This window comes from Mesoplodon bidens, assembly GCF_964165515.1.
Source record: "Mesoplodon bidens genome assembly, chromosome: 6".
In the NCBI taxonomy this organism is placed as follows: Eukaryota; Metazoa; Chordata; class Mammalia; order Artiodactyla; family Ziphiidae; genus Mesoplodon; species Mesoplodon bidens.
In genome coordinates this window covers 7,606,159-7,632,117 of record NC_138162.1, presented here as the reverse complement: position 1 = coordinate 7,632,117, position 25,959 = coordinate 7,606,159, and the positions used below count along the sequence as shown (strand labels likewise).

At 56.5% G+C, this 25,959-nt stretch overlaps 2 protein-coding genes across 2 annotated transcripts; both read left to right on the top strand.

Annotated features, from left to right (window-relative positions):
* Nucleotides 1–34: 34 nt before the first annotated feature.
* COQ4 (coenzyme Q4) lies at nt 35–10,183 on the top strand. The gene is made up of 7 exons (XM_081236756.1): nt 35–387; nt 493–624; nt 1,711–1,807; nt 2,334–2,436; nt 7,992–8,121; nt 8,728–8,821; nt 9,350–10,183. Exons 1-7 carry the CDS (start codon nt 318–320, stop codon nt 9,507–9,509), a joined length of 786 nt encoding a protein of 261 aa, XP_081092882.1. The 5' UTR covers nt 35–317; the 3' UTR covers nt 9,510–10,183.
* Nucleotides 10,184–12,439: 2,256 nt separating this feature from the next.
* Nucleotides 12,440–25,225, top strand: SLC27A4 (solute carrier family 27 member 4). The gene is made up of 13 exons (XM_081238384.1): nt 12,440–12,606; nt 13,947–14,113; nt 15,707–16,101; nt 17,375–17,533; nt 18,958–19,027; nt 19,136–19,227; nt 20,045–20,154; nt 20,424–20,633; nt 20,803–20,929; nt 21,485–21,622; nt 21,753–21,917; nt 22,009–22,155; nt 24,873–25,225. Exons 2-13 carry the CDS (start codon nt 13,953–13,955, stop codon nt 25,028–25,030), a joined length of 1,932 nt encoding a protein of 643 aa, XP_081094510.1. The 5' UTR covers nt 12,440–12,606; nt 13,947–13,952; the 3' UTR covers nt 25,031–25,225.
* Nucleotides 25,226–25,959: the final 734 nt, after the last annotated feature.

Genomic DNA, 25,959 nt, shown 5'->3' with positions numbered 1-25,959 from the left:
TCCTCGGGGAAAACGTGCTTCCGAGAAGGGAGTAAGGTCCGGAGCTGAACCCCCAAAGCTGGCGGAGCTTATCTGGAGACACTTTTTGGGGTTTGGTGAAACGGGGAGAATTTTATATCTGTGGAAGTAGGTTGCCTGGGTTTCCTCATACTTAGAGACCTTCCCTGTCCGTGCTATCTTTCCCGCATAAAAGGTCCTACTCAGCGCAGTAGGGATCGAGTCCTTGTGACTTCTCCTGCGCGTCGTCGCCGGAGAAGCTTGAGGAGTCGGCCTTGCCCCGCCCATCCTCCCTGGGAAGTCCTACAGTGCCCGCTGCCATGGCGACACTGCTGCGCGGGGTCCTGCGCCCCCTCCGCGCGTTCCGAAGCCGTCCCAGGCCCGCTGCAGGCAAGTGGCGGGGCCAGGAAGGAGTGCTGGGGACCCGCCACGCCGCTGTCCCCCCCCCCCACCCCACCCCGCTCCTTTCACCGCGGCTGTTCTCTTTCCCCGCAGATGTGCCCCTTCGAGCCACGAGCCACGGCACCGGCCTGCTCTACCCCGAACACATCCCCACTTCCCCGCTGCAGAAGGCGCTGCTGGCCGCGGGCTCTGCTGGAATGGCGCTCTATGACCCGTATCGCCACGGTAAGGCAGCCCACGCCGGCGCTTCCCTGGGGCGGCTTGGGGTCTGGGCGCGCCCTTGCCTTGCCTTGAAAGCCCGGGGAGGTCCCGGACACTGTCAAAGCCTCCGTTTGCTTTGGGTAACTGGAGACTAGACTAGGCCAGGGTACCCAACCCTGGCTGCACCTCATAATCACCCGCGACGTTCATAAAAATGCAGATGCCTGGGTCCCACCCTAAACTTACTCAATTCGAATCTGCCGGGAGTGGGGAGGGGAGGGGAGGGGAGGGGAGGGAGGAAGGGGCGTGGAATCTGAGCTTCTGCCTTCTTAAACTTAAAAAGTTTAAACTTTTTAAACTTCCCGGGAGATTCTGTCATCCAGCCACACTGAGAACCTCTGGATTAGATGATTTATGAGGGCCCATCAAATTATAACATCCCATTAGCATTTTGGATAGTGCATGGCACATAATAAATGCTCAATAAGTGTTTGCTGGATGTTTTAATAGAACGTTCTGAGATGCTACAGTGTTTTTCTCATCTCCTCCAGGATTCTTAGTCTGGAAAGTACTGTTACTCCTAGTAAAAACGATAATGCTAACTGTTCACTGAGCCCTTGTTTTGCTTACTCACTGTGTTGTTTTATATGAGTGTTGTTATTGATTTTTTGCATTAACCCTATATGAAAGGTATCACCTGCGCTTCACAAATTAGGACATTGAGGGTTGGAAATGTGAAGCAGTTTGCACACGGTCACCTAGATAGTGATCACACCAGTCCTCAAACCCAGCACTCTCTGATACCAAAGCCTATACCCATCCATGGAGACATGGTATTCTGTCGTGATGACGGATGTGGAAGTGATTTATGAACTCTTTAGAGCACTGTGCTAACCAGAGCCATCTCATCCAATTAAATTAACAACCATAGTAGTAACTATAGATATATTGAGCTTTTACTGTGTGCCAGGTGATTAAGTGTTTAACTTGAATCTTCATAACTAAGAGGTAGATATTCTGTTTTATCATGTAGGAAATTAAGGCTCAGATCAGGTCAGGTAACTTACCTAAGATCATATTCTCCATTTGTCCCCATTTCTTTCCTTTCAGACATGGTTGCCGTTCTGGGGGAGACCACAGGATGCCGTACCCTGAAGGTCCTCAGGGACCAGATGAGGAAGGATCCAGAGGGTGCCCAGATCCTGCAGTAGGTCCCATCTTTGCCTGGGGCATTGAGGGCATTCTTTGGGGATTCTGATCTCTCGGGAATCACGTTGTGTTCCTCTAGAGAGCTCTTCTTGATACCTTGGCCATGGATGGTTGCACAGGCTGGGCACTGCCCAACTCCGTGGGTGCCATTCACATAGACACTGTGATGACCCCTGGGTAGTACAATATGGTGGCCTCAGCCCAGTTCCAGCAACAGGGCTCTGGTGCCTTCACTAAGGTCCCATAACATATGCTGCCTATAACCCCCACCCCTTCAGTGCCCTTTGTGAATATGCTGATCACATCTGAGGCCTGTTTACCTAAGGCAGGAACCATAGCCTTAGCTTGTGGTAGTCTCCTCAGTCCCTGCCACTGGCCTGGTCAGTAGTAAGTGCTCCATTAGCACTTGTGGCCCCATTGCTGCTCTCTTCCCCTTCACCTCTCACACTCTTGATCTAGTTGGACCTTTCACCTGCCTTTGCTGGTGCCCCCCCAATACCTGAGTCCTGCCTTCTGCCTCACAGGGAGCGTCCCCGGATCTCACTGTCCACCCTTGACCTGGGCAAGCTCCGGAGTCTGCCTGAGGGCTCCCTTGGCCGCGAGTATCTCCGTTTCCTGGATGTGAATGTGAGTTTCCAGCTTCTGTGCATTTTGTGGTCACCAGGAAGGGGAGAGGAATGGCACAGGAGTAATGTCCTGAGGAAGGAGGAGCCTGAGCTACCAGCATGGGCAGGAGTGCCTTGCAGTCTCTTGCGCCAAGGCTTTGTCGTTCTCTATGGGATAGGCAAATGGGCCGGGAACATCGCTGCGAGCAATTACACTGGCCAGCACTTATTAACCTCTTACTGCCTGCCAGGTGCCAGGCTCATACATGAGCTCACTGAATCCTCCCAACAACCCTGCCAAGTATGTTCTATTATTATCTCCTTTCATTTATTTTTTTTTAATGAATTTACTTATTTATATATATATTTTGGCTGCATTGGGTCTTCGTTGCTGCGCGCAGGCTTTCTCTAGTTGCTGCGAGCGAGGGCTGCTCTCCATTGAGGTGCGTGGGCTTCTCACTGCAGCGGCTTCTCTTGTTGCGAAGCACGGGCTCCAGGCGTGCGGGCTTCAGTAGTTGTGGCGCACGGGCTTCAGCAGTTGTGGCGCATGGGCTTAGTTGCTCCGCGGCATGTGGGATGTTCCTGGACCAGGGCTCGAACCCATGTCCCCTGCATTGGCAGGCGGATTCTTAACCACTGCGCCACCAGGGAAGTCCCTATCTCCTTTTCATAGATGAGGAAACTGAGGCCCAGAGCAGTTAAACAACTTGCTGATTTCACAAGCCAGTATTAATGGAGGCAGTATTCAAACCCAGATTATGTTCTTAACTGTCGCATTGTGTCCCCCTGTTCTAGAGACAGTGTCTTCCCTGGGTGTGACAAGTGTGGCACTCTCCAACCCCAGACAGAGAGGACAGGGACTGGGGGGCAGAGTCCCATCTACCAAGGGACTCATTCATTTGTTCAGAATCGGTCATGTGCCATCCATTGTTCCAAGTGCTGGGGATACGGTGGCGAACTAGACAGACAAGGTCTTGCCCTCATGGAGCTAATATTCTAGTTGGGGAGGTAGACTATAGAGCAGTAAAAGTAGAAAATTCTCATAAAAATTCAGGCAAAATATTTATTTAGTACTATTCTAGCAGGTGGTGCTGTGAGGACAGCAGTCAACATGATAGAGGACGGGGCGGAGTGGGGGTGGCAGGTGGCCACTTCTAACAGGGTGGTTATGGGAGGCCCTGCTGGGGAGACTTGGAAGATGGGGAGGAGCCAGTTCTGAGGAGAGATGGGGAAGCGCATTCCGAGCAGAGGAACCAGCAAGCGCAAGGCTCTGTGTGGTTAGGAAAAGGCAAACTGACCAATGTGGCCAGTATGACCTTAGAGGAGTGAGTTGGGGGGAGGCAGGCAATGGGCCGGGAGGTCAGCCTGGCCCAGCCAGACCCTGCCTGCCACGGGAAGTGTTACCCGAAAACTGCGTTCGCCTCTTGGTGGGTGTTGAGCCAAAAGAAACAATCAAGCCAAAGATGGGGAGAAGGAAGGATTTATTACTTGCAGCAAGTAAGGCGAACACCGGGGATCTTTCCCAAAGCAGTGTCTGTTAACAGCAAAAGTGGGGAAGTTTTAAGCTAAGGGTATATGCGTCTTCATAAAGGGGCTTGAGCAGAGGAGAATTCAGCATAGAATTGGGGCAGAGGTCTACGGAGTCCAAGTCTTAATTGATTGAAGTCAGGAGGGTCAGAAAAGGTCAGCGTCATCATTTCTTAGGTACTGACTAGTCCGGGATCTTAGCATGTAGTTACCATCCTCCACCTGGGTGTGGGCCTTAGTTCCTACAGAAAAGCTTAAAGATACACATCAGATTGTTATGTATATTCTTTGAGGAGGAACTAGGACACTGTTTTATCGCTGAACTATTGGGGTTTTTTTTCATTTTTATTTTATTATTTATTTATTTATTTTTGGCTGCATTGGGTCTTCCTTGCTGTACACGGGCTTCCTCTAGTTGCAGCGGGCGGGCAAGGGCTACTCTTCGTTGTGGTGCATGGGCTTCTCATCGCAGTGGCTTCTCTTGTTGTGCAGCACAGGCTCTAGGCGCACAGGCTTCAGTAGTTGTGGCACACGGGCTCAGTAGTTGTGGCTCACGGGCTCTAGAGCACAGGCTCAGTAGTTGTGAAGCACAGGCTTAGTTGCTCCACGGCATGTGGGATCTTCCCAGACCAGGGCTCGAACCCGTGTCCCCTGCATTGGCAGGCGGATTCTTAACCACTGTACCACCAGGGAAGTCCCTGAGCTATTGTTTCTTGACTGCTTTTCCTCTGTTCCTGCATTCCTTTATTCCTTGAAGCTCATTAATTACTGAGACCTGTTGAAGGGCAAGCATTGTGTCTAGGCTTAGGTCACAAAATGGCTTAGGTCAAAATGGCTTCTCTAATGTCAAGAATGCCATGCCTGGTTCTTTTTCTCCAGGGATCCCCCACCCTATCTGCTTAGAGACAGAGTCTGTATTTTGTAATAGAAGCAATAGGAAGCCATCGAGGTTTCGAGCAGGGTAGTAACATGATCTGATTTATAGAAGGACCCAAGGATACAGCAGGGCACCTTCCCTGTCCCTTCCCCTCCCTGCCCCAACACATATACTTCCCATCAAAGCACCTCTGTCAAGTGGCTATCCAGTCCAGCTGCAGGAGCCAGCCAGGCTGGAGGAGGTGAAGGAGTGAGCAAAGGTTGCTCTAGAACTGGGTTTCTCAGCCTTGGCACTGTTGACTTTGGGGGCTGGATAATTCTTTGTTGTAGGGCTGCCCTGTGCATTGTAGGATGTTTAGCAGCATCCCTGGCCTCTACACACTAGATGCCGGTAGCATTCGCCCTCCTAAGTTGTGACAACCATAAATGTCTTCAGACATTGCAGATGTCCCATGGTGGACAGTTGAGAATCCCTGCTTTAGGAGATTATTGTCCCTGAGAAAATAATCTGTTCCCCATACTCTCCTAACACTTGCCTCTGCCCCATTTTATACCATCACCCGGAGATTTCACCAAGATGCAAGTTTATTTCATCAGTGGGAAATCCACCAGGGTGACCTGCTCCAGGTGCCACCCAGGAATGGAGAATCTTCTGAAGTTCCCCTAGAGCCTTTTGTCCTATTGTTGTGGAGGGTATGGGACTGCCAAGGCCCCCCTGGGCGCCTTGCTCAGCCACAGCCTTAGTTGTGGTAACGGCCCTAGAGACTGTGACACTTCTGGAGCCTGGAAACCAGCAGCCCACACAGCGTAAAAGAACGCCTTTGTCCCAGCAGAGGTTGAGATCAAAGTTCAAGGTGAGGCCACCCTCCCTGAGGCTGACTTGGAGGGGGTGGGGTGGGGCGTGGGTGGTTGTCCTTGTGGCATCAAGATTACAGGCATGGGCTCTGGAGTAGCCTGAGTTAGAAGTCTGCCTTTCTTCCCAGCTTTAAAGCCCTGGGCAAATCATTTGACCTCTGAGCCCGCAGACTCCTTATCTGAGGTAAGGAAACCTCATGTTTATCTTTCAAGGCACTTATATGGCTGATTAATAATGGATGTTAAGGCAACTGGCTTTGGAATCCAGCAGGCTTTGTTTCGAATCCTGGCTCAGCCACTTGATTAGTCAGCTGTGTGATCTTGGGCAAGCTACTTTATATCTCTGAGCCTCATTTTTCTTATCTGTATCTGAGGCTCATAACAGTATCTACACCCAGGTGGTCTCAGGGATGCAGAATGACAATATGTGTAAAGGACTTCATACAGTGCCAGCACATAGTAGGTACTCAATACATGTAGGCCGTCACTGACCACCTTCAGCTTCACACAGCAGGTAGAACTCTGTAGAAGAAATTAGACCTGGGACCCAGTGAAGTCACAGGCACAGACCATGGCACAGGGCCAGCAGCCCCAAGCAATAACGGCATCAAATCCCTTGGCCTCTGGACAGGCTGAGGCCATGCTTTGGCACTAGGAAGACCAGGGTGCCCCTACCGTGCATGGGTGCTGCCAAGGACTCAGAGAGGGTGGGTAAAGGAGGACAGGTGCCATCCCTACCTGAGGTCAGAAAAGTGCCTGGGGCTGGCCTTTTACTCCTGCATTTAAGGTATGTTTATTCATCCAGGCCCTGGAGATAGAACCGTGAGCCCCAGTCCTGTGCTGCTTCCAGCCTGCTGCAACACTCTTCATAGCAATAGTGTGTAAGCCCCATAGGTAATCTACTGCTAGCAGATAAATAAAAGCAAATAGAAACAGGTGGAATTAATTTCAATAAGATATTTTGTTTAATCCAGCATACTAAAATGTCATTTCAATATGTAATCAATATTTTTAAATTATTGAGATTTGGGCTTCCCTGGTGGCACAGTGGTTGAGAGTCCGCCTGCCCCGATGCAGGGGACACGGGTTCATGCCCCGGTCCGGGAAGATCCCACATGCCGCGGAGCGGCTGGGCCCGTGAGCCATGGCCGCTGAGCCTGTGCGTCCGGAGCCTGTGCGTCTGGAGCCTGTGCGTCTGGAGCCTGTGCTCCGCAACGGGAGAGGCCACAGCAGTGAGAGGCCCACGTACCGCAAAAAAAAAAAATTATTGAGATTTCACATTATTCTCTTCATACCATCTTCAAAATCCAGTGTGCGTTTTACATGTACAGCACATCTCAATTGGAACTTGTCACATTTCAAGGCTCAGTGGCTGCCATGATTGGCTGCTGTACTGGACAGTGCAGGTCTAGATGAGAGACATTAACAATCACATGCACTAAACATCACGATACAATCATGTCGAATGCCACAGAAAGGTATGGGTTGTTACAAGAGACCAGAAGATAGGCAGGAATGGTCAAGGTGAAGATGAGGGTGGAGGGAAAGAGCACCCTAGGCTGGGAGCAGTTCATCTGACGAATTCGGGGCCTTGGGTGCTTCTTGGTTTTTTCCCCCCATTTTATTTATAATTGTAGTTTTAAAAAATAATAACAACAGGGGCTTCCCTGGTGGCGCAGTGGTTGAGAGTCTGCCTGCCGATGCAGGGGACACGGGTTCATGCCCCGGTCCGGGAAGATCCCACATGCCGCGGAGCAGCTGGGCCCGTGAGCCATGGCCGCTGAGCCTGCGCGTCCGGAGCCTGTGCTCCACAAGGGGAGAGGCCACAATGGTGAGAGGCCCGCGTACCGCATAAATAGATAGATAGATAGATAAATAAATAAGTAAATAAGTAAATACATACATACATACATACATACATACATACGATTTACTGTGTTAACCATCTCTAAATGGGCAGTTCAACAGTGTTAAGTATAGTCACATTGTTGTGAAACCAATCTCCAGAGCTTTTTCATCTTGTAAAACTGAAACTCTATATCATTAAACAAACAACTCCTGCTTCCCCCCACCCCACCTCCAGGGATTCCAACAGGGTGTGTACATTATGTGTGAGTTGGGGTAGGCAAAGGGGGCGCCAATCCACCATATTCCCTGCCTGAGGACTCCCCTGTCAGCAGGTATGCACAGAAACAAAGTCCCCAGAGATTTCTGGTGGGGTTTGAATTTGGTGGGCGTGGTTGAGAGTCAAGGAGAGGCTGGCAAATTGGACCCTGGGAGCCATCAGGAAGGGGTCTAGGGGAGGTTCATGGTTGTCAGAGGGTCTCCCCAGACACCAGAGCGCCCACCCGATTCGTGGACGATGAGGAGTTGGCATACGTGATCCAGCGGTACCGGGAGGTGCACGACATGCTCCACACCCTGCTGGGGATGCCCACCAACATCCTGGGTGAGTGCCAGCCAGCCAGCTGCTGAGTGCCTCCGGAGTGGGAGTGGGGCATGGGGCGGGGACAGGGCGCTCTGGCCAGCCTGTCTCCCAAGTCTGTCTACAGGGCCAGGGCAGGGCACACCTGTCTCAGTCACCCACCAATCAGCTGGCCCAGTGCCTCATTTTTTGCTTTACCCGAACATCTTGGTGCACCTGTGCCGTGCATCCCCTGTCCTCCATCCCCACTGCCTCTTACGGCTCCTACGCTGATGTAGCGGCATCCAAACACCAGGGCTCCCTGCCCTGTTGCAGTTGTTAGCTCCCTGCGCTCTGAAACCCTCAGCAATTCCCTAAGGCTTAGAGTCCTCAGCCTGGCTTTTGTAGTCCTCTGCATTCTGAGCCCAAGCTTCCTTCCCAGCCCTTATTTCCTTCTGCTCTTTCCTCTCCCCAACCCCAAGCCAAGTGCCCCAGGGCCCAGCACAGGCTGGGACTGGGCACTGCTGACCCCTAGTAGAGTTTCAGAACGGAGCAGACACCTCACTGTGTCCTGCCCTGAGCATCAGCATCACTGGCCTCTCCTCCTGGCCCCTGCTCACCTCTCACCCCATTCCCCACCCTGCCTGCCAGGGGAGATCGTGGTGAAGTGGTTTGAGGCTGTCCAGACCGGCCTGCCCATGTGCATCCTGAGTGCACTCTTCGGACCGATCCAACTCAGTGCCCAGTAAGTTCTCAAGTGGCGAGGGGTCAGGGGAAGGCTCAGGGCTCCAGGAAATAGAGAAGAGCCTACAGCCTTTCTGAGCAGCCCCAGTGGTTCTCAGGAATCCAGGATGGGAAGAATGGGGCAGAGAGGTGAAACTGGCCTGGCACAGGGGCTCCAGGACTATGAATGAAGCCTGGACGTTTCATAGGACTCTAGGGTCTCTTGGGCCAGGCCTCAGTATCGGGTGAGAACAGTAGAATCAGGGAACTGGGGGGGCAGGGGGATGCAATCTGGCATTAGTTTCTGGAGTGAGGTAGCCCTCGATTTAAAGCTGGGCTTTGGCATGTTCAAAATGTGTGGCTTTGGGCACAGGGCTTTACCTCACTGAGCTTCTGTTTCCTCATCTGAAAAGTGGGGATAGTAACTACCTCCTTCTTGGGTCTGTGTGAGGATTAACTGAGAAAATGCACATCCACTGCAGGGAACGTGGTGTGCCCAGCACTCGGGACCTTATGTCTTTTGTCTTCTTTTTTCTCTGCTGCCCCACAGAAGCCTGCAAGTGCTGGTCTCAAAGCTGATCCCATGGGCAGTTCAGAATGCGCGCAGAGCCCCGTGTGTCCTCAACCTGTACTACGAGCGGCGCTGGGAGCAGCCCCTGAAGGCCCTACGGCAGGAGCTGAGCATCACAGAGCCCCCCATGCACGTCTAGGGCCCAGCCTAGGCCCTGAGCCCCTGAGCCGGAGGGCCTGGTCTGGCTCCCAACCCCCCACCCCTGCTTTCCCCGGGGGTGGAGCGCTCCTTTGCCATCACCTTTGTTCCTTTTCTTTCAACACTGACCCTTGGACATCACTAATCATAATTTATCATAACTACTGCTCAGTGGCTTTGAGGGCCAACTCGGGAGGGAGCAGGCAGCGGTGGAGCTCCTAGGGGAGCCAGGAGCTGCCCAAAGAGAACTGAAACAGGAGGGAAGGGGGCAGGGCACAACCTTTGAAAGAACAACAAAGCCCTAGGACAAGACATAAACTGACTAAAACCAAATGGGTCCAAGATGGCGGACAAGTCAACTTCCACTAGTCCTTGAGCCTCAGTATATGGTCACTGCAACACGTCATCAAGCTAAATGACACACCCCCAGGCGCCATGACAGTTCCAAGGATCCATAACAATCAAAAAGTGGGCTGTGGCCCAAGTCCTGGAAATCCCCACCCCTTTCCCCCCCCAAAAATAGCTGGAACACTCCTCCCACTCATTAGCCTATGAAATTACCCACCCCTGTAAAAACTGACAACCCGCATACCCTGGTGCCTTCCTCACCTTCTGAGATGGCCCACACTCTGTGGAGTGTGTTTCTCTCTGAATAAATCCACCTCTTACCTATCACTTTGTCTCACTGAATACTTTCTGCAATGAAACATCAAGAACCTGAGCTTCATTAAGTCCTGAAACCAGGTATGTGATCTCAGTTGGAAGACTGGGGGTTTTGGCCAGGTTCGAGCCCTGGCCGCGTGGGTTCAAGTCCCAATCTGGGTTTTGGCCAGGTTCAAGTCCTGGCATGTGGGTTCAAGTTCCAGTCTGAGGTGCACGGTTTCAGAACCACGTGTGCATAGGAATCAGTTGCCTAGGCTCATGCCGGGATGGCTCAGGTCCACAACCCCCGTTCCCAACCCCTCCCTGCCAGCCAGGGTTCTCTGGGTGCCAGGCTGGGGGTCTTTGCAGGAGGGAGGGCTGTACCCAATTCCCAAGGCCTGAGAAGAGGGAGGCAGTGGGGGAGGCGAGTCTCTGCTGTCTGAATAAAGGCTCCCATCAGGTCAAGAGTCTGCTTCTGCCTTTGCCCTGTGCTGCCCATGACTCTGGCAGCCTTGGGCTGGCAGTGGGGGAGGCGAGTCTCTGCTGTCTGAATAAAGGCTCCCATCAGGTCAAGAGTCTGCTTCTCCTGACTTTGCCCTGTGCTGCCCATGACTCTGGCAGCCTTGGGCCTTCGAGCACTGAGGGCAGACGTTCCCTCCAGCCTGAGCTTCCGCTGCTTGTCCCTTGTCTGGTCTGAGGTCGAGCAGACTGGGATTCAAATTCCCCACTCCTCCTCCGCTTTCTAGTGGAGGGACTTAGGGCAAGTCCCTTCACCTCTCTGGACCTGTTTAATCATAAGTAAAAGGGGGATGAAACAGCACCCGCCTCCTAGGGTTGCTGTGGGGGTGTGCCCAAAGAAAGGGCCCAAGCAGGAGCTGTTTTTTTGTTTTTTTGGCTGTGTTGGGTCTTCGTTGCTGCGCGTGGGCTTTCTCTAGTTGCGGTGAGCAGGGGATACTCTCTGTTGTGGGACGCGGGCTTGTTATTGTCGTGGCTTCTCGTTGCGGAGCACGGGCTCTAGGTGCGCAGGCTTCAGTAGTTGTGGCACGTGGGCTCAGTAGTTGTGGCTCACGGGCTCTAGAGCGCAGGCTCAGTAGTTGCGGCGCACGGGCTTAGTTGCTCCGTGGCATATGGGATCTTCCCGGGCCAGAGCTCGAACCCGTGTCCCCTGCATTGGCAGGTGGATTCTTAACCACTGCGCCACCAGGGAAGCCCCAAATTTTCATTTTTAATTCCTATAAACATACCCTGAAAACTGTCCTTCCTCACTTTTAAGGACTTTGACTGGAGTAAGGGATTAAGGAATCTATTTAAGGACAAGTGGCAACTGTGGATGCCCAACATGTTTGATTATCAAGGAACCCAGTTTTCAGAGGCCCAGAGTGACACAGGGGGTGGGAAGTTGGCAGATGGCCCAGAGCTGGGCAGATGGCATGACAAACGTGGTCACAGCCTTCAGGGTCCAGACCATTCAGAGGCCAAAGATAGGTACGGGTCTCCAGATCCGTGCCCTTTGTACCACCAAGTGTGCCAGGTTGCTTTCAAGATACCAAGGATGGGAAAGGGTTCCTAAGCAGCAATCCCTACACCAAGTTTATTGCCGTCCCAGAAGCACAGGTGCCAGTCTGAGGTCTGCAGGAGCCTCTGGGTCTTCTGAACCTTGTGGCCCTGGAGGCCGTAAAATTTCCAAATGGAAGTGAAGGAGGAGCTGTCAAGATTTGACTCTGATGGGACTCGAACCCAAAACCTTTGAATAACCACACGAGGCCAGCTAGAAGTCCATTGCGCCACAGAGCCAGTTGCTGGATTCTTCCCACCCCCCGACTCACCTCTGCCTGAAACAGCCTTTTTAGCGTTCTTCTAGGTGTGGCGCCGGGCCTTTGCTGAACTCTGCTCGGGTCCGGGCGCGGACTCCAGATTCTCCGCCAACGGTGCGGTGGGGGTGCTCTCCCCCACGTCCGGACGCCCAGGTATTGGGGGTCGGGGTCCAGGCAGAGCCCACCTGCCTCCTCACGGTCCCGGCGGCCTCTGCTGCCCGGCGGGGCTGCGCAGCGCGGACTACAACTCCCAGCGTGCCGCGCGGGGCGCCGCCAGGGGCCGTCGCGCGCGTAGGACGGGCTGGGTCGGGCGGCGTAGGGCTCGCTGAGGCTGCGCGGCGTTGCCAGCTCTGCGGCGTGCTCACCCTGGGCAAGGCGCGGCAGGCGGCGTTGCCGGCAGGCGCAGCAGGTTTGGATTGCGGGAGGCGGGCGGGAGGCGGGCGGGAGACAGGCAAGGGAGGAGCGCCGCGGGCGGGCGGGGCCGGCCGAGCTGCTGGGCCGTGCAGGGCGCAGAGCCGGCGAAACGCTGCTGAGACTCGGCTCTGCGCGCCCAGGAGCGGCTGATGCTCCCCGCGCTCCCCACTCTGCTACAGCAGCCGGGCCGCATCTGGACTGCGTGCTCCGCGGCGGGGCCGACACCAGGTGAGCACAGGCTAGGACAATGGGTCCCCGGGCGGGAGAATGTGCCCGGCCGAGTCCGGGGGAGGTGGCGGTACCGGTCTGGGGTGGGGGGCGCGCCCTGCTGCTCTGTCTCCTTGCCGGGCGCTCTGCTACCCTGGCTTTTTGGGGGGTCAGGGCGGTCCGCAGTGACCCGGGATTGGGGCCCGGGAGATCTGGGCATCCCGTTCCCTCCTCGTCCCATCCCCCAGCCTTCCGGGACGGGTCCTTGCCTTCTGCCCTGGCGGGCTCTGGGAGTCCAGAGGTCTGAGGACCTTGGAGACCCTTGGCATTGGAGTTGGAGGCGCTGGTTCGGTCCCCCTCCCGGCTTTTGCTTTTCGTGTGGAGGAGGGGGAGATGCTGTAAGGGTTCCCTGTGGTCCAGACCATGTCTTCGTCCTGGCTTGGAGAATCTCAGGCTACCTCATAAACGTGACCTTCAGCCCCTCCCCAGGAACAGGGGAACCTGAAGGAAAACGGTCCCATCTGCTGCCCCTTGAGCAAGTCTGTAGAGCACCAAGAATACAGTCCAAGAGTCCTAATCTCAGCCCTGCCAGCCGTTCCTCTCCCCTTAAGCCCCAATCCCCTAAGATTCATCTGAGTGGCTTGCTGAGTGTGTTTGCGGGGGTGACTTCAAGCCCCTCTTCCTCTCCCTCAATCACCTTTCCCCTCTGAGCGGTCACCTCTCAGGCACCTCCAGGCTCTCACCTGTTTTCTCCATCGCCCTCTGTGGGCCAACAGAGGCATGGCACTGCCTGGGCCTATGGGCAGGGACTGAGCAGGGCCCCTTCTCAAGAAGCTGCCCCTTTGGGTGTTGTGGCTTGGCCTGATGATCCACAGAAACTCTGTAGGTCTCTGGGTGGGGAGTCGAGCCCGAGGCACTCAAGTCAATACCCGCTTCAAGGCATTTTGGTTGGGATCCTGGATGTCAGGAGAGTGGACTGTCTTCTTTTGGTTGGAAGGGCCTCTGAGAGCAATTCTCATTACACCCATTGCACAGAGGGGAAGACTGAGGACTGAAGTCCTAAGACTGAGGACTGAAGGGAAAGGGACTTGCCCAAGATCATTCAGAGAGTCATAGGCAGAGACGGGACTTAGGGGCTAGAACCCAGCCTCTGACTCTCAGCCCTGGAACTCCTCACCTCAAGTCCCATGCCTCTAGCCTGACCCTTCCCGACAGCCCCGGAAAGGGACCCAGTCCTCAGCTACCCTACTCAATATGGCCTCACTACAGGTTAACCCTTTGAGATGATAGTGGCCTGGTTGCCCGAGCCAGGAGGTAGGGGATCCAGGCATTTGGGTCCACTGACTGCCCTGTGCCCACAGGCCACAATGCTGCTTGGGGCATCTCTGATGGGGCTGCTGCTGTTCTCCAAGCTTGTGCTGAAGCTGCCCTGGACTCAAGTAGGGTTCTCCCTGCTGTTCCTCTACCTGGGGTCCGGTGGCTGGCGCTTCGTCCGAGTCTTCATCAAGACCATCAGGCGTGATATCTTGTGAGTACCTGGTATAACCCTTCCTGGGCTTCCTACACTATGCTGGGCTCCTAATCCCCCAAATCTCCCCAGGCCAGACCCTATGGTCTCTACCAGCACAGGGCACCCAGGCCCCAAAGGAGCAGTCTCTGTTCCACACCCTTCCCCTTGCAATAGTATGTGGTACCTCCATTGCCAAGGTCAAAGTCTCCTCCCAGGGAATCTCCTTAACTTGGTGCTCTTTAGCCTGGGGCAGACTTGGGGGCCTGGGACATACATCAAACACCGGACGTGTTGAGGAGACATCTGTAAGGAGTCCTAAGAACATGCTATATAACTTGTGAGAGGGTGAAGAAGAACCCTGTGGAGAAGGCCCTGTCCTCCAGCTGGCATGAGTCTGAGAGGGCACTGAGTTCTAGAGCAGGCCCTGAATCATGTCAGGGAGAACCCGCTTCCCAGAGAAAGTCAGGGATGGTCCATTAAACACCTGCTGCTACCCTCTCTGTGAAAAGCGCTGAGCTGACTCTGGGGCCTGGGGTGGGGAGGGGAATGAGGCAGCCCCAGACCTGTGCCAAGCTTAGACTGGTCAGGGAGACCAGAAGGGGACACAGTCAATCCCTAAACTGGCAGTGCCATGCGGGCAGAGACCCTGGCAGTCTTAATCACGGTAGTATCCCCGTGCCCAGCACCCTGACCCACACCCAGAACAGGTGGCTCGGCGTTTGTCAATCTGAGTTGATTGCAAAAGGAGGTTTTGAGTGGCCACTCTGGGAAGGGTGGTCGCAGCAGAGAGCTGTGGGAGCGTGAACAAAGGGAGATGGCTTCCGGCCCGGGCCCTGGGGAATCAGAGGAGGCCTCCTGGAGGAAAAGCAGTTGTACTTGAGAGTCACCTCAAGGAAGTGGGAGCAGGGGATTCCAGCCAGAGGGCACGGCATCAGCAAAGGCACAGAGGCTGGGGGGCCAGGAGGGTTCAGGGGTCAGAGGTGGCACGGGTGGGGCAGGAAAGGAGGATGTTGCCAAGTGATTCCACAAACACTTATTGAACATCTACCCTGTGCCTGGCACTGAGCAGCGCCTGGGGGCAATATGGTGAACAGGGCGGACCTTGCTGGGCTCACTGGGAGGGAGACGGGACAAATCGCAAACTCGTCCTTTTTCACTGAGGCAGTTAAGGGGAGAGGGACGATACGGGGGTGTGGGAGGTCCAGGAGGAGGAGTTTGGACTTTGACTTGGGGCCCTGTAGTCGTGGAAGTCCCCAGCAGAGCAGCAGACTCAGAGCAGAGCTTAGAGGGTACTAGGAGTTGAACTCTGGAGCCGGACAGGACTGAGGTTCAAATGTCAGCACTGCCACGTTCCACCCGTAAAGCCCAGAGCAAACCCTGGCACCAGTTTCCTCCTCTGTACCGGGGAGGGAGTAATCGCCCGGGTCCCTGCTGTTATGGGGTCGCTGATGTTATCGTGCAGCATCAGTGAGCCGCTGCGTGTATCGCTGCCCCGCACACAGGTGCTGGGAAAGGGGTGTCACACGTGAGCAGACCAGGGCCTCCGGACCCCCACTCCCAGGCCCAGCAGTCACAGCTCCCTTGCTCATCCCTCTCCCGCCCCACACCCAGCGGCGGCATAGTGCTCCTGAAGGTGAAGCTCAAGGTCCGACGCTACCTGCGGGAGCGGTGCACGGTGCCCATCTTGTTCGCCTCCACAGTCCAGCGCCACCCGGACAAGACGGCCCTGATCTTCGAGGGCACGGACACCCGCTGGACCTTCTGCCAGCTGGATGACTACTCAAGCGGCGTGGCCAACTTCCTGCAGGCACGGGGCCTGGCCTCGGGCGACGTGGTCGCCCTCTTCATGGAGAACCGCAATGAGTTTGTGGGCCTGTGGCTGGGCATGGCCAAGCTGGGCGTGGAGGCGGCGCTCATCAACACCAACCTCCGGCGAGATGCGCTGCGCCACTGCCTGACCTCCTCCCAGGCCCGGGCCCTCATCTTTGGCAGCGAGATGGCCCCAGGTGAGCCCCGAAGGGGCAGGGGATAGGCAGGGAGTCCCACGGGACCGCCACAACCCCCCTCCAGCCCTGGGAGAGTCTGTGTGGCTCACCGGTTAAGGGCATGAGCCCTGGAGTCAGATGGCCTGGGCTCTGCCCCTGGTAGGCTGGAGACCCGAGTGAGACCCTGTGCTTCAGTCTCCTCACCATAGCACCTGCCTCCTGCTGTTTTCAGGGAGACACTTCACCTGAAGCATTAACAAAGTGGCCGATGCTAGGTGACCCCTCAGACATAATGGTAACTGTTCTTGTGACTAACTAGGCCTCATCTATAAAATGGGAACAAGAATCTGTTCCCTGCTCTCCTGCAGAGCTTATGTTTATTGGCTGCTGCGTTGGGCAACTGACCACGTGCTGAGTTTGGGGCTTTACAGAAGCAGCTCTAATCTCCACTAAGCCTGATGAGGTAGACATTGTCATCTTGGCTTTACAGATGAGGAGACCGAGGTTCAGAGTGGCGTGAGGCACTCACCCAGAGCCACACAGCTGTTAAGTGACAGAACCGGGATTTGATCTTGGGCTTGACCACGGTGTCCCTGTTCTTTCTCCCCATGCTGCTGTGACTGTGGAATAATGGGCAGGAGAGGTCCTTAAGATGCTGAAAGGGGAGGAGGAAAGATGCAGCAGGGAGAGGGGAGAGGGTTGGACAGGTCAAGAGGAAGCCAGAGGAGTTGTGGCCCAGTGGGCCAGACTGGCCTGCGCTCGGGGCGGGTGAGTATCTGGACATGTGTAGTGCACAGGAGAGCCTGAGAGAAGGTTCCCACCCTCTGAAGAGACTGGAGGGCTGCCGGCCTCTGACCCCCCCCCACTCCTCCCTCATAACCAGTCTCCCGTAGACTAGCATAGTACAGTGGGTAGGGCCATAGTAAGCCTTGGTGTGAGGTAGAGCTGGCTTTGAGTCCCAGCTCCAGCACATTCTAGCTGTGAGTGAATCCCTCCCATTCTCAGAGCCTCAATTTTCTCATCTGTAAAATGGGCTGTTATCGGTACCTGTTTCCTGGGGTGTGTGAGCAGGAGCATGCATGTAAAGAGCCCGTAGCTTAGTTAGCCAGCAGCTAACGGGAGCCGTTGCTCCTCTCAGCATCTTCCTTCCGACGAGGTCCCAGGTGCTTCACTCATCTCTCTGCCCTACCAGCCAGACTCCCCTGACAACATGCTCAGCCCCGGCACAAGCAGAGGTCCTGGGAACACGGGGTGTCCTGGCCTGCCTTGCTGATCTACCTTGTTTCCCCCACAGCTGTCCTTGAGATCTGTGCCAGCCTGGACCCCTCCGTGAGCCTCTTCTGCACCGGTCCCTGGGAGGCCAGCGCAGTGCCCACTGGCACGGAGCACCTGGACCCCCTGCTAGAAGATGCCCCTAAGCACCTGCCCAGCCGCCCCAACAAGGGCTTCGTAGGTGGGCCCCTCACCCCCCCAGGGGGGTTCTAAGATGGCCAGGGACAGAGCAATGGCTTCAAGGCCTGGGTTCTTCTGTAAACTTGCTGTGTGACCTGGAGTGAGTCATGTCACCTCCCTTTTCCATCCGGGAAAATGAGGACAGTAATCCTGGGCTTACTACGAAGGCTGCATGAGCTGATGTGTGTGAAAGTGCCAGGCACACAAAATGCAGTTCTTGAACAGCCTTCGTTGATGCCTGACATGTGCAGGATCACAAGCCCAGGAGCCTGCCTCGCCTGAGTTCGGGCTGCGCTTGGACCAGGGCCGAGACCCTTTGCATAGTCACCCACCACCTGTTCAGTGCAGGCCCCTGTTGGTCTGTGATCCCCTCCCTGCTCTGGGCTGCTTCCCCCCGACTTCTAGGCAGCCTTCCAGACCCTCTCACCTCTCCTCCTGCCCACTCCAGCCTGCCTTCTGGAGCCCACGGCTTGCTGCATCGCCTGGGGGTTCAGAGCCTGGGCCAAGTTCATATCCCAGCTCTACTGCTTCCCTTGTATGAGCCTGAACACCTGAGCTGCCCTTTGAGCTTTGGTTCCCAGAGCCATAAAATTGGGGATGGCAACAGAACCTGTGTTTGAGGGTTGGAAAAGGTCCAGTGGAAAGCTAGGGTATGACCGGAAGTGCTCAGTAACTGGTCATCATCGTCATTATCGTTAACCTCTGCCATGTGTGGATATGGTCCGCTGGGCGCTTTTGTAAAGCTCCTTGAGGGTGGGACTCTGGCTGGTTGAGCCTGGTGCCAAGCCTAGGGCTGACATACTGCATGCACCCTGAGAACGTGAGATAGTTACTATATAACGTGCAGAGGCATTCCTGACCTGGAGCCTCCAGCCTGGTGGGGCTGACCTCACACAGAAACCATAACGTGACAATCCCTGGTCCTGGCAGTAGGGGAATACAGAAATGGTCAGTGATGCAAAAGCTACCTCTGCACCTGTCTTCCTGCAGCTAACCCTCCTCACGCAGTAGGCATCACCTCCTCCGAGAAGCCCTCCCTGGCGCCACCTCCCCTCCCTGGAGCCTGGGTCAAGCGCTGCTGCTGGGCTTTGGCAGGCCCTGTGCTTCCCAACACTCTGCGCTCAGTATTGGAAATACCCGTGTCCTCATCTTCCTGTCCCACTTGGCTCTCAGCTCCACCCAGGCATCACTGATGTCTCCCTGGGCCTGGCACAGAGCGAGGGGTCAGCAAAAGTTCGTTGAAGGAAGCAGGGCAGGCGTTAGAGCAGAGAGTGGTGCCTGGGGTCATCAGTGTAGGCTTCCTGGAGGAGGTGTGATGGGAGTGGGTGTTGAGTGACGTACACCTACAGATGTCCGCCTGCCTGACTCTGTGCCCAGCCCTGTGCTGCCCCCTCTCACGGCCGTTCCTGTGTCTGTTTTCTTCAGATAAGCTCTTCTACATTTACACGTCAGGCACCACAGGGCTGCCCAAAGCTGCCATCGTGGTGCACAGCAGGTAAGGGGAAGGTGCCCTGGGGGGGAGGCCTGGGGATGGTGGGGCCTCGGAGCCGCTCCTCCTGCCTTTCCAGCAGCCCACAGAGCCCTTGGCCCTCTGCCCTCCCAGGTATTACCGCATGGCTGCCCTGGTGTACTACGGCTTCCGCATGCGGCCCGACGACATCGTCTACGACTGTCTCCCCCTCTACCACTCTGCAGGTATCCCAGGCCTGTCCACTCAACCTCCAGCACCCCCAGAGTCTTGGAAGCCCCACCCTTCTTGGCAGGCAGCATGTTGCTGTAGAAACATTTGAGCTTTGGGGTCAAATCTGGGTTCAAATACAGACCTGGGCATTGATCTCTGAATGAAAGTGGCCACACCAGCAAAAGTGGTGTGTGTGGCTGTGTCCCGCAGGGCACCTGGGCTGGTCTGACCATTCAGGTCACTTCCACAGGTATGCACAGTCTTAGGAGCTGCTTGGTCTTAGGAGCTTTTAGAAAGACAGAGATGGAATAAATGCAATTCCTGCCCTCAAGGTGCTTAGGGTTTGGGTGTGTGTGTTTGGGGCAGGATGAATGATGGGACCCTACCCTGACTCTTAATACAAGAAATGGCATTGAGTATGGGGAGAGGCAGGGAGCAGGAGCTCAATTCAAGGGAAGAGCCCAGTGATGGCCTGGAAGGCTTCCTGGAGGAGGTGCACCCAAGGCAGGCAGATGTGAGGTGCAGAAGCTAGGTGGGCTAGCTCAGTGCCCCCTGGCTGAATGGTAGCGTTATGGGTATGGGAGCAGGAGCTTGGGGCCAGCTCCAGAGGCTCGGGACAGTCTAAGGAGTGTGTACTTAATCCTATAGGCACTGGGAAGCCATGGAAGGTGTCTGACTGGCGAGAGAGATGTGACCAGTTAGTGTTGGAAGGACAGGACAGGAGAGAGGAAGGGAAAGAGCCTTTGAGGAGGTTGGGCTGTATAAGAGGAGACTCTGGAGGGAAGGGTCTCCTGTCTACCTGACCTCTGAGGCCCACCCCTCTGCCTTCAGGAAACATCGTGGGAATTGGGCAGTGCCTGCTCCATGGCATGACGGTGGTGATCCGGAAGAAGTTCTCAGCTTCCCGCTTCTGGGACGATTGTATCAAATACAACTGCACAGTGAGTGAGAGGGGAAGGGGATGAGCATCCCTGTCCCCTCGTGACCCTCCCACCAGGTCTACCCAGGGACATCTGTCTCACAGCTGAGGGCAGCCAGGCATTTATTTGGGGCAGCACTCCCATTGTTCAGATGGGGAGACTGAGGCCCAGAGAGGGAAGGGATTGCAGAGCCGGCCCCTGGGGTAGTAGGGGTAGGGGCTTGGGGGGCTGGGGGGCAGTGAGGTAAGAGTAGCCTCAGGGGCCCAGACTCACGCCAGGTCCACCCCCAGATCGTGCAGTACATTGGCGAACTCTGCCGCTACCTCCTGAACCAGCCACCCCGGGAGGCGGAAAACCAGCACCGGGTGCGCATGGCGCTCGGCAACGGCCTCCGGCAGTCCATCTGGACCAACTTTTGTAGCCGCTTCCACATCGCCCAGGTGGCTGAGTTTTACGGGGCCACTGAGTGCAACTGCAGCCTGGGCAACTTCGACGGCCAGGTGCGGCCCAGGTTGGGGATGCGGATGGACCACGGAAGGCATGGGTGGCAGAGGGGAGAGCAGAGTTCCAGTGTGGGAGTGTGGGTGCTGGAGGCCCCCCGCAGCCCCCAGACTGTCCAGTTTCAGGCCCATGGTGGGAACACCTGGGCCCGAGTCTCGGCCTTTGCAGGTGGGGGCCTGTGGATTCAACAGCCGCATCCTGGCTTTCGTGTACCCCATCCGGCTGGTTCGCGTCAACGAGGACACCATGGAGCTGATCCGGGGGCCTGATGGCATTTGCCTTCCCTGCCAGCCAGGTCTACCCTAGGGTTGCAGTTGGGGGTCAGAGTGGGAGGGGCTGACTCAGGAGGGAGATGGGGCCGGTGGGTAGGGAGCCCCATCCTGGTCAGCAGCCAGAAGTCAGCTCTTCTCTCAGGGCTACTAGGCATTTATTTCTTCATCCATGCATCCAGTCACCGTCCCATCCACCCAGTCCATTCGTGCACTTCCATGTCGTGGACCCTGGGCCCAGGCCGCCTCAGCCCCCCAGCTCTGTGCCTGAGCCCCTCACCTGCACGTGGTTGTCCTGAGGAGTCCATGTGGTTCAGAACGTAAAGCTCTTTAAGCAGAGCCAGGGCCCGGCGAGTGCTGGCTCTGGGTAGGCCTTCCACGTAGGGCTTGACCGCCCTTTCATTTGTTTGTTCGACTTTCCATCCATCTGTTCAGTGACCAGACTTTACAGAGATGCGCCCTGCCCTTGGGGCTCCCGGGGTGGGGTGGGGAGAAGTGGGCGTTTCTGTGGACAGCTGCAGGGCGCACTTAGTGTGAAACAGACCCCAGGGCGGGTCTGACCCCGCCTCCCCTGCCCACAGGTGAGCCGGGCCAGCTGGTGGGCGCCATCATCCAGCAGGACCCGCTGCGGCGCTTCGACGGCTACCTCAACCAGGGCGCCAACAACAAGAAGATCGCCAAGGATGTCTTCAAGAAGGGGGACCAGGCCTACCTCACCGGTGGGTGGGCACCTCTCCCTAGGCCTTTGCCGCCCCTCGGGGAGCGGGGAGGAGGAAGGGGCCTTTTACCACCCTCCGAGAGCACCTCCCCGGGACCTGCCGGGCCCCAGCTCACCCAGCTCCCCTCTAGGTGACGTGCTGGTAATGGACGAGCTGGGCTACCTGTACTTCCGGGACCGCACGGGGGACACCTTCCGCTGGAAAGGCGAGAACGTGTCCACCACGGAGGTGGAGGGCGCGCTCAGCCGCCTGCTGGCCATGGCCGACGTGGCCGTGTATGGCGTCGAGGTGCCAGGTACCCGGGGAGGCAGGAGGTGCCAGGCGTGTGTGCGGAGGGGCCGCAGGGGCCATCGCCAGCCGCTCACTGTCCACTCTGCCACCCCCAGGAACTGAGGGCCGGGCCGGCATGGCCGCTGTGGCCAGCCCCTCCAGCAGCTGTGACCTGGAGCGCTTAGCCCAGCTCCTGGAGAAGGAGCTGCCCCTGTACGCCCGCCCCATCTTCCTGCGCTTCCTGCCTGAGCTGCACAAAACAGGTCTGTCCCCACCCCGGACCCCAGCTCCAACTCGTAGGTGCCAGGCCAAGGCCCCTTCCTGGGTCCTTCTGAGAGGCCGGGGTGCCTGTCGTTTTCCCTTCACCCACAGCCTTGCCAAGTGGTTGGTAACCTGACCTACCTGTGAGCAGACCCAGGCTTCAGGGAGAGAGGGTGCATCCGTTCTCAGTGGGACAAATACCGACTGAGTGTCTAGTCTGCTCCAGGCACTGTGCTAGGCCCTGGGGGTATAGGTGACAAATTCCAGCAGGACCTGTGCCTTCTGGGAGCTTCTAGAGCAGCAGGGGAGGCAGCCACAGGATAAGGAATTCCAAAGACAAAGAATGGAATGCAGGGCTTCCCTGGAGGCACAGTAGTTGAGAGTCCGCCTGCCGATGCAGGGGACACGGGTTCGTGCCCCGGTCCGGGAAGATCCCACATGCCGCGGAGTGGCTGGGCCCGTGAGGCATGGCCGCTGAGCCTGCGTGTCCGGAGCCTGTGCTCCGCAACGGGAGAGGCCACAACAGTGAGAGGCCCACGTACCACACACACACAAAAAAGAATGGAATGCAGATCAAACGGACAGGAAAGTGAATGAGGGGGTTGGGGGTGACTGGGAGGCTCCCCTGAGGAGGTGCAGTTTCAGCGGAGACCTGAGAGAGAGAGGGAGGGAGGGAGGACTTCGTGGGGGTGGGAGGCCTTCCGGGCTCTGGGAACAGCCACTGCCGAGTCCCTGAGGCAGGGAGGCGCTTGGCTGCTAGAGGAATGAAAGGAGGCCCCCGAAGCTGGAGCAGTGAGGGGTGGGCAGCGGCATGAGGCAGGATGGCGAGGGCGGCAGGGGCCTTGTGGGCCGGGGAGGTGGGCTTGGACTATACCGGGGGCAGTAGGGAACCACAGAAGTGTTTGAGCAAGGTAGTGACCTGGTCAGATTCGTGTCCTGTGTGGAGGCTGGGGGAGGCTGCAGGTGGCCCAGGGGAAGGGGCGAGCGGTGGGTCCGCCGGCACACGGCGGGGTGGTGCCATCCTTCTGTCTGTCGGTCCTCTCGGGAGCTTCTCTGGGCAGGAAGCTCTGAGGCTCATGCCCCGACCTCCCCTCCACTCTCCTCAGCCCTTGCTGCCTGTCCTGGCTTTCCCCACTGCTCGACCTCTCCCTGGCTGCTCAGCCCGGCCACCCCCAGGGCGTCATCGTGTCAGCCCTGCCTGGATGGAAGGCCTTCCCTGACTAACGTGGCCCCTGGGCACACCTGAAGCTCTGGGGAGGGTCGGTCGCGGACACTGGTACTGTGCTCAGGACCAAGACTGCGAGCTTCCTGAGGACTGGGCAGCCGCTGTGACTTCGTGTCCAGGAGGGACAGGTTTCTGTCAGACCTCAGGCTTCAGACAAGCTTTGCTGCAGAACACCCCCAAACTTACTTAGGGCTCAAAACAGCCATTTTATCTGCTCGCAATTTGTGGGTCAGCAGTTCGGGGTTAGTTCAGCTGAGTGTTCTTCTGTTGGCCCCATCGAGGGTCAAATAGTGCCATCGGGTGTAAGAGGGCCTCTCCCTCACGTGGGGCTTCCGGCTGGTTAGCTCTGCAGTGATGTCCACAGAACGGTGGTGATGGCAGCGTGCTCTGTCTGCGCTCTGCGCTCTCCATCACGGCAGCTACCAGCCCCAGGCAGCTGTTGAGCACTTGAAATGGGACCAGTGTGACGCGGAAACTGAATTTTAAATTTCGTTTCATTTTAATTAAATTTGCATAGCCACATATGGCCAGTGACTACCCACTTAGCGCCGGTCTACGCGGCCCTTCCTGGGGTGGTTCTGCTCTGTTCCATGTGGTTTCTCCTCCTTCAGAGGCTAGACTGGTCTCAGGGCACCCCGAGAGGGTGGGGATGGAAGCTGCAAGGCCCCTTGAGGCCTAGACCACCCACAACATGGCCTCTTCCGCATTCTCTGAGTCAGAGCCAGTTGTAAGGCCAGTCTGGATTCAGGTAGCCGTTGAGAAAGACTCCATCTCTTGCTGGGAGAAGTGACCAGTCCACGCGGCAGAGGAATACCTGGGGAGAAGCTGTAGCCATTTCCGGCATCTATCACACCTGGGTTCAAATCCCAGCTCCACTGCCTACGAGCTGTGTGACGTTGGCTGAGATATGTGCCTCTGAGCATCAGTCTTCTCATCTGTATAGAGAGGCTAAGACCATTGATTGAAAAATGCATAATTTATATTACATACTGTTAAGGGGAAAAAACACTAATTGAGCTATTTCAGAGATGCTGAAATCTGAAATCTTGTGCATCTTAGAATCCATAGCATATGGTTGTGCACCTGCCCCTGGGGTTGATGTGCAGATTGCATGAGATCACGTCTGTACCTGGGAGGTGCTCAGATGAAAGGGAGCCATCAGGGAAGACCTGCGTTCTGGTCCTCACCCTGCTGTCGCTCAGCATGTGGCCCCGAACGAATAGCTTCTCTTTGGGTCTCCGTTTCCCTGTCTGCAAAAAGGGGTGGGTAACTCGGCCCCTACCCCTTTGCCGGGGCTGCTCTGAGGAGTGATACATAATGTAATGGATGGAGCCTTTGCAAACTGTAGAGGGCTGTGCCCCTCCTCCCACGCCTCCCCTTTCCGGTGTCCTCTGCAGCCCTCCTCAACCCTGGCGGGAGGGCGGGTGCCGAGAGCTCGGGCCCCTGCCCTGCACCCTCTGACCTTTCTTCCCCCTTGTCTTCTCTCTCCCTCAGGGACCTTCAAGGTACAGAAGACAGACCTGCGGAAGGAGGGCTTTGACCCAACAGTTGTGAAAGACCCACTGTTCTACCTGGATGTCCGGAAGGGCCGCTATGTCCCTCTGGACCAAGAGGCCTACACTCGCATCCAGGCAGGCGAGGAGAAGCTGTGATTTGCCCCGAGTCCCTCTGAGGGCCACCGGATGCTGGACCCAGAGCACCAGCTCCCACCCCAGAGGGCTCCTGGGCAAAGCCAGACCAAAGCAAGAAGGGCCTGGCCTCACAGCCCCGAGGTGCCAGCCCCCACCCCTCAAAACTGCCAAGGGACTCACTGCTGCCTCCCCCTCCCCGCGAGGCTTTCTGTGAAAGCCTCATCTCCATGTTGTGTCTTCAGGGGGCCTCTGGGCCCCAGGCTGAGACTGAGACTGGGCCCCTCAGGATGATGTCTTAGGGCAGGACAGGGGAGGTGGACGGTCACCAAGCACTCTCCAGAGAACAGGCAGCTTGTAAATGGGACCAGGGCAGAAGCCCCCAGACTCAGGAAGCCAGCAGAGTGGGCGGGGGCAGCGGTGGCCATTGATCAGGTGCCCGAATAGGATCCAGGCCCTGGAGCCACTCAAGCGTCCTCAGCCCTGCCGGTGCCTGCCTGTAGCAGGCGGCCTGGACGGGGCACCCCTCTCATCCTCCTCTCTGGGTGCCTGCCTGGCTGTCCCTCAGGCGGGGCCTTTCCGTCTTTGTGGGTCTGTCCTTGTCACCTCCTCCATCTCCGTCCTGGCCTGGCTATGAAAGGAGAAAGGGGTGGGGGGCGCTCAGGGGCCAATAAACTCTGCCTTCCTCCCCCTGCCTGTGTGCATGCCACCTGAGCTCACCCCAGCCTGCTCAGGCCCCAAGTCCTGCCCCATTCACTCCTCCATTCATTCGTTCATTTGGACTGAGGGATATAGCAGGTTATCTTAGATGGGGGGCAGTTCCCACCTGAGCCTGGCAGGGTGTTTTAACAGCATGATCTTGAGAGTCTAAACCAGCTGTGTCACTTAATGAGCTTGTGGCCTTGGGCAAGTGACTTTGTCTTCTCTGTGACAAGGGAATGATCAGTTAGGAT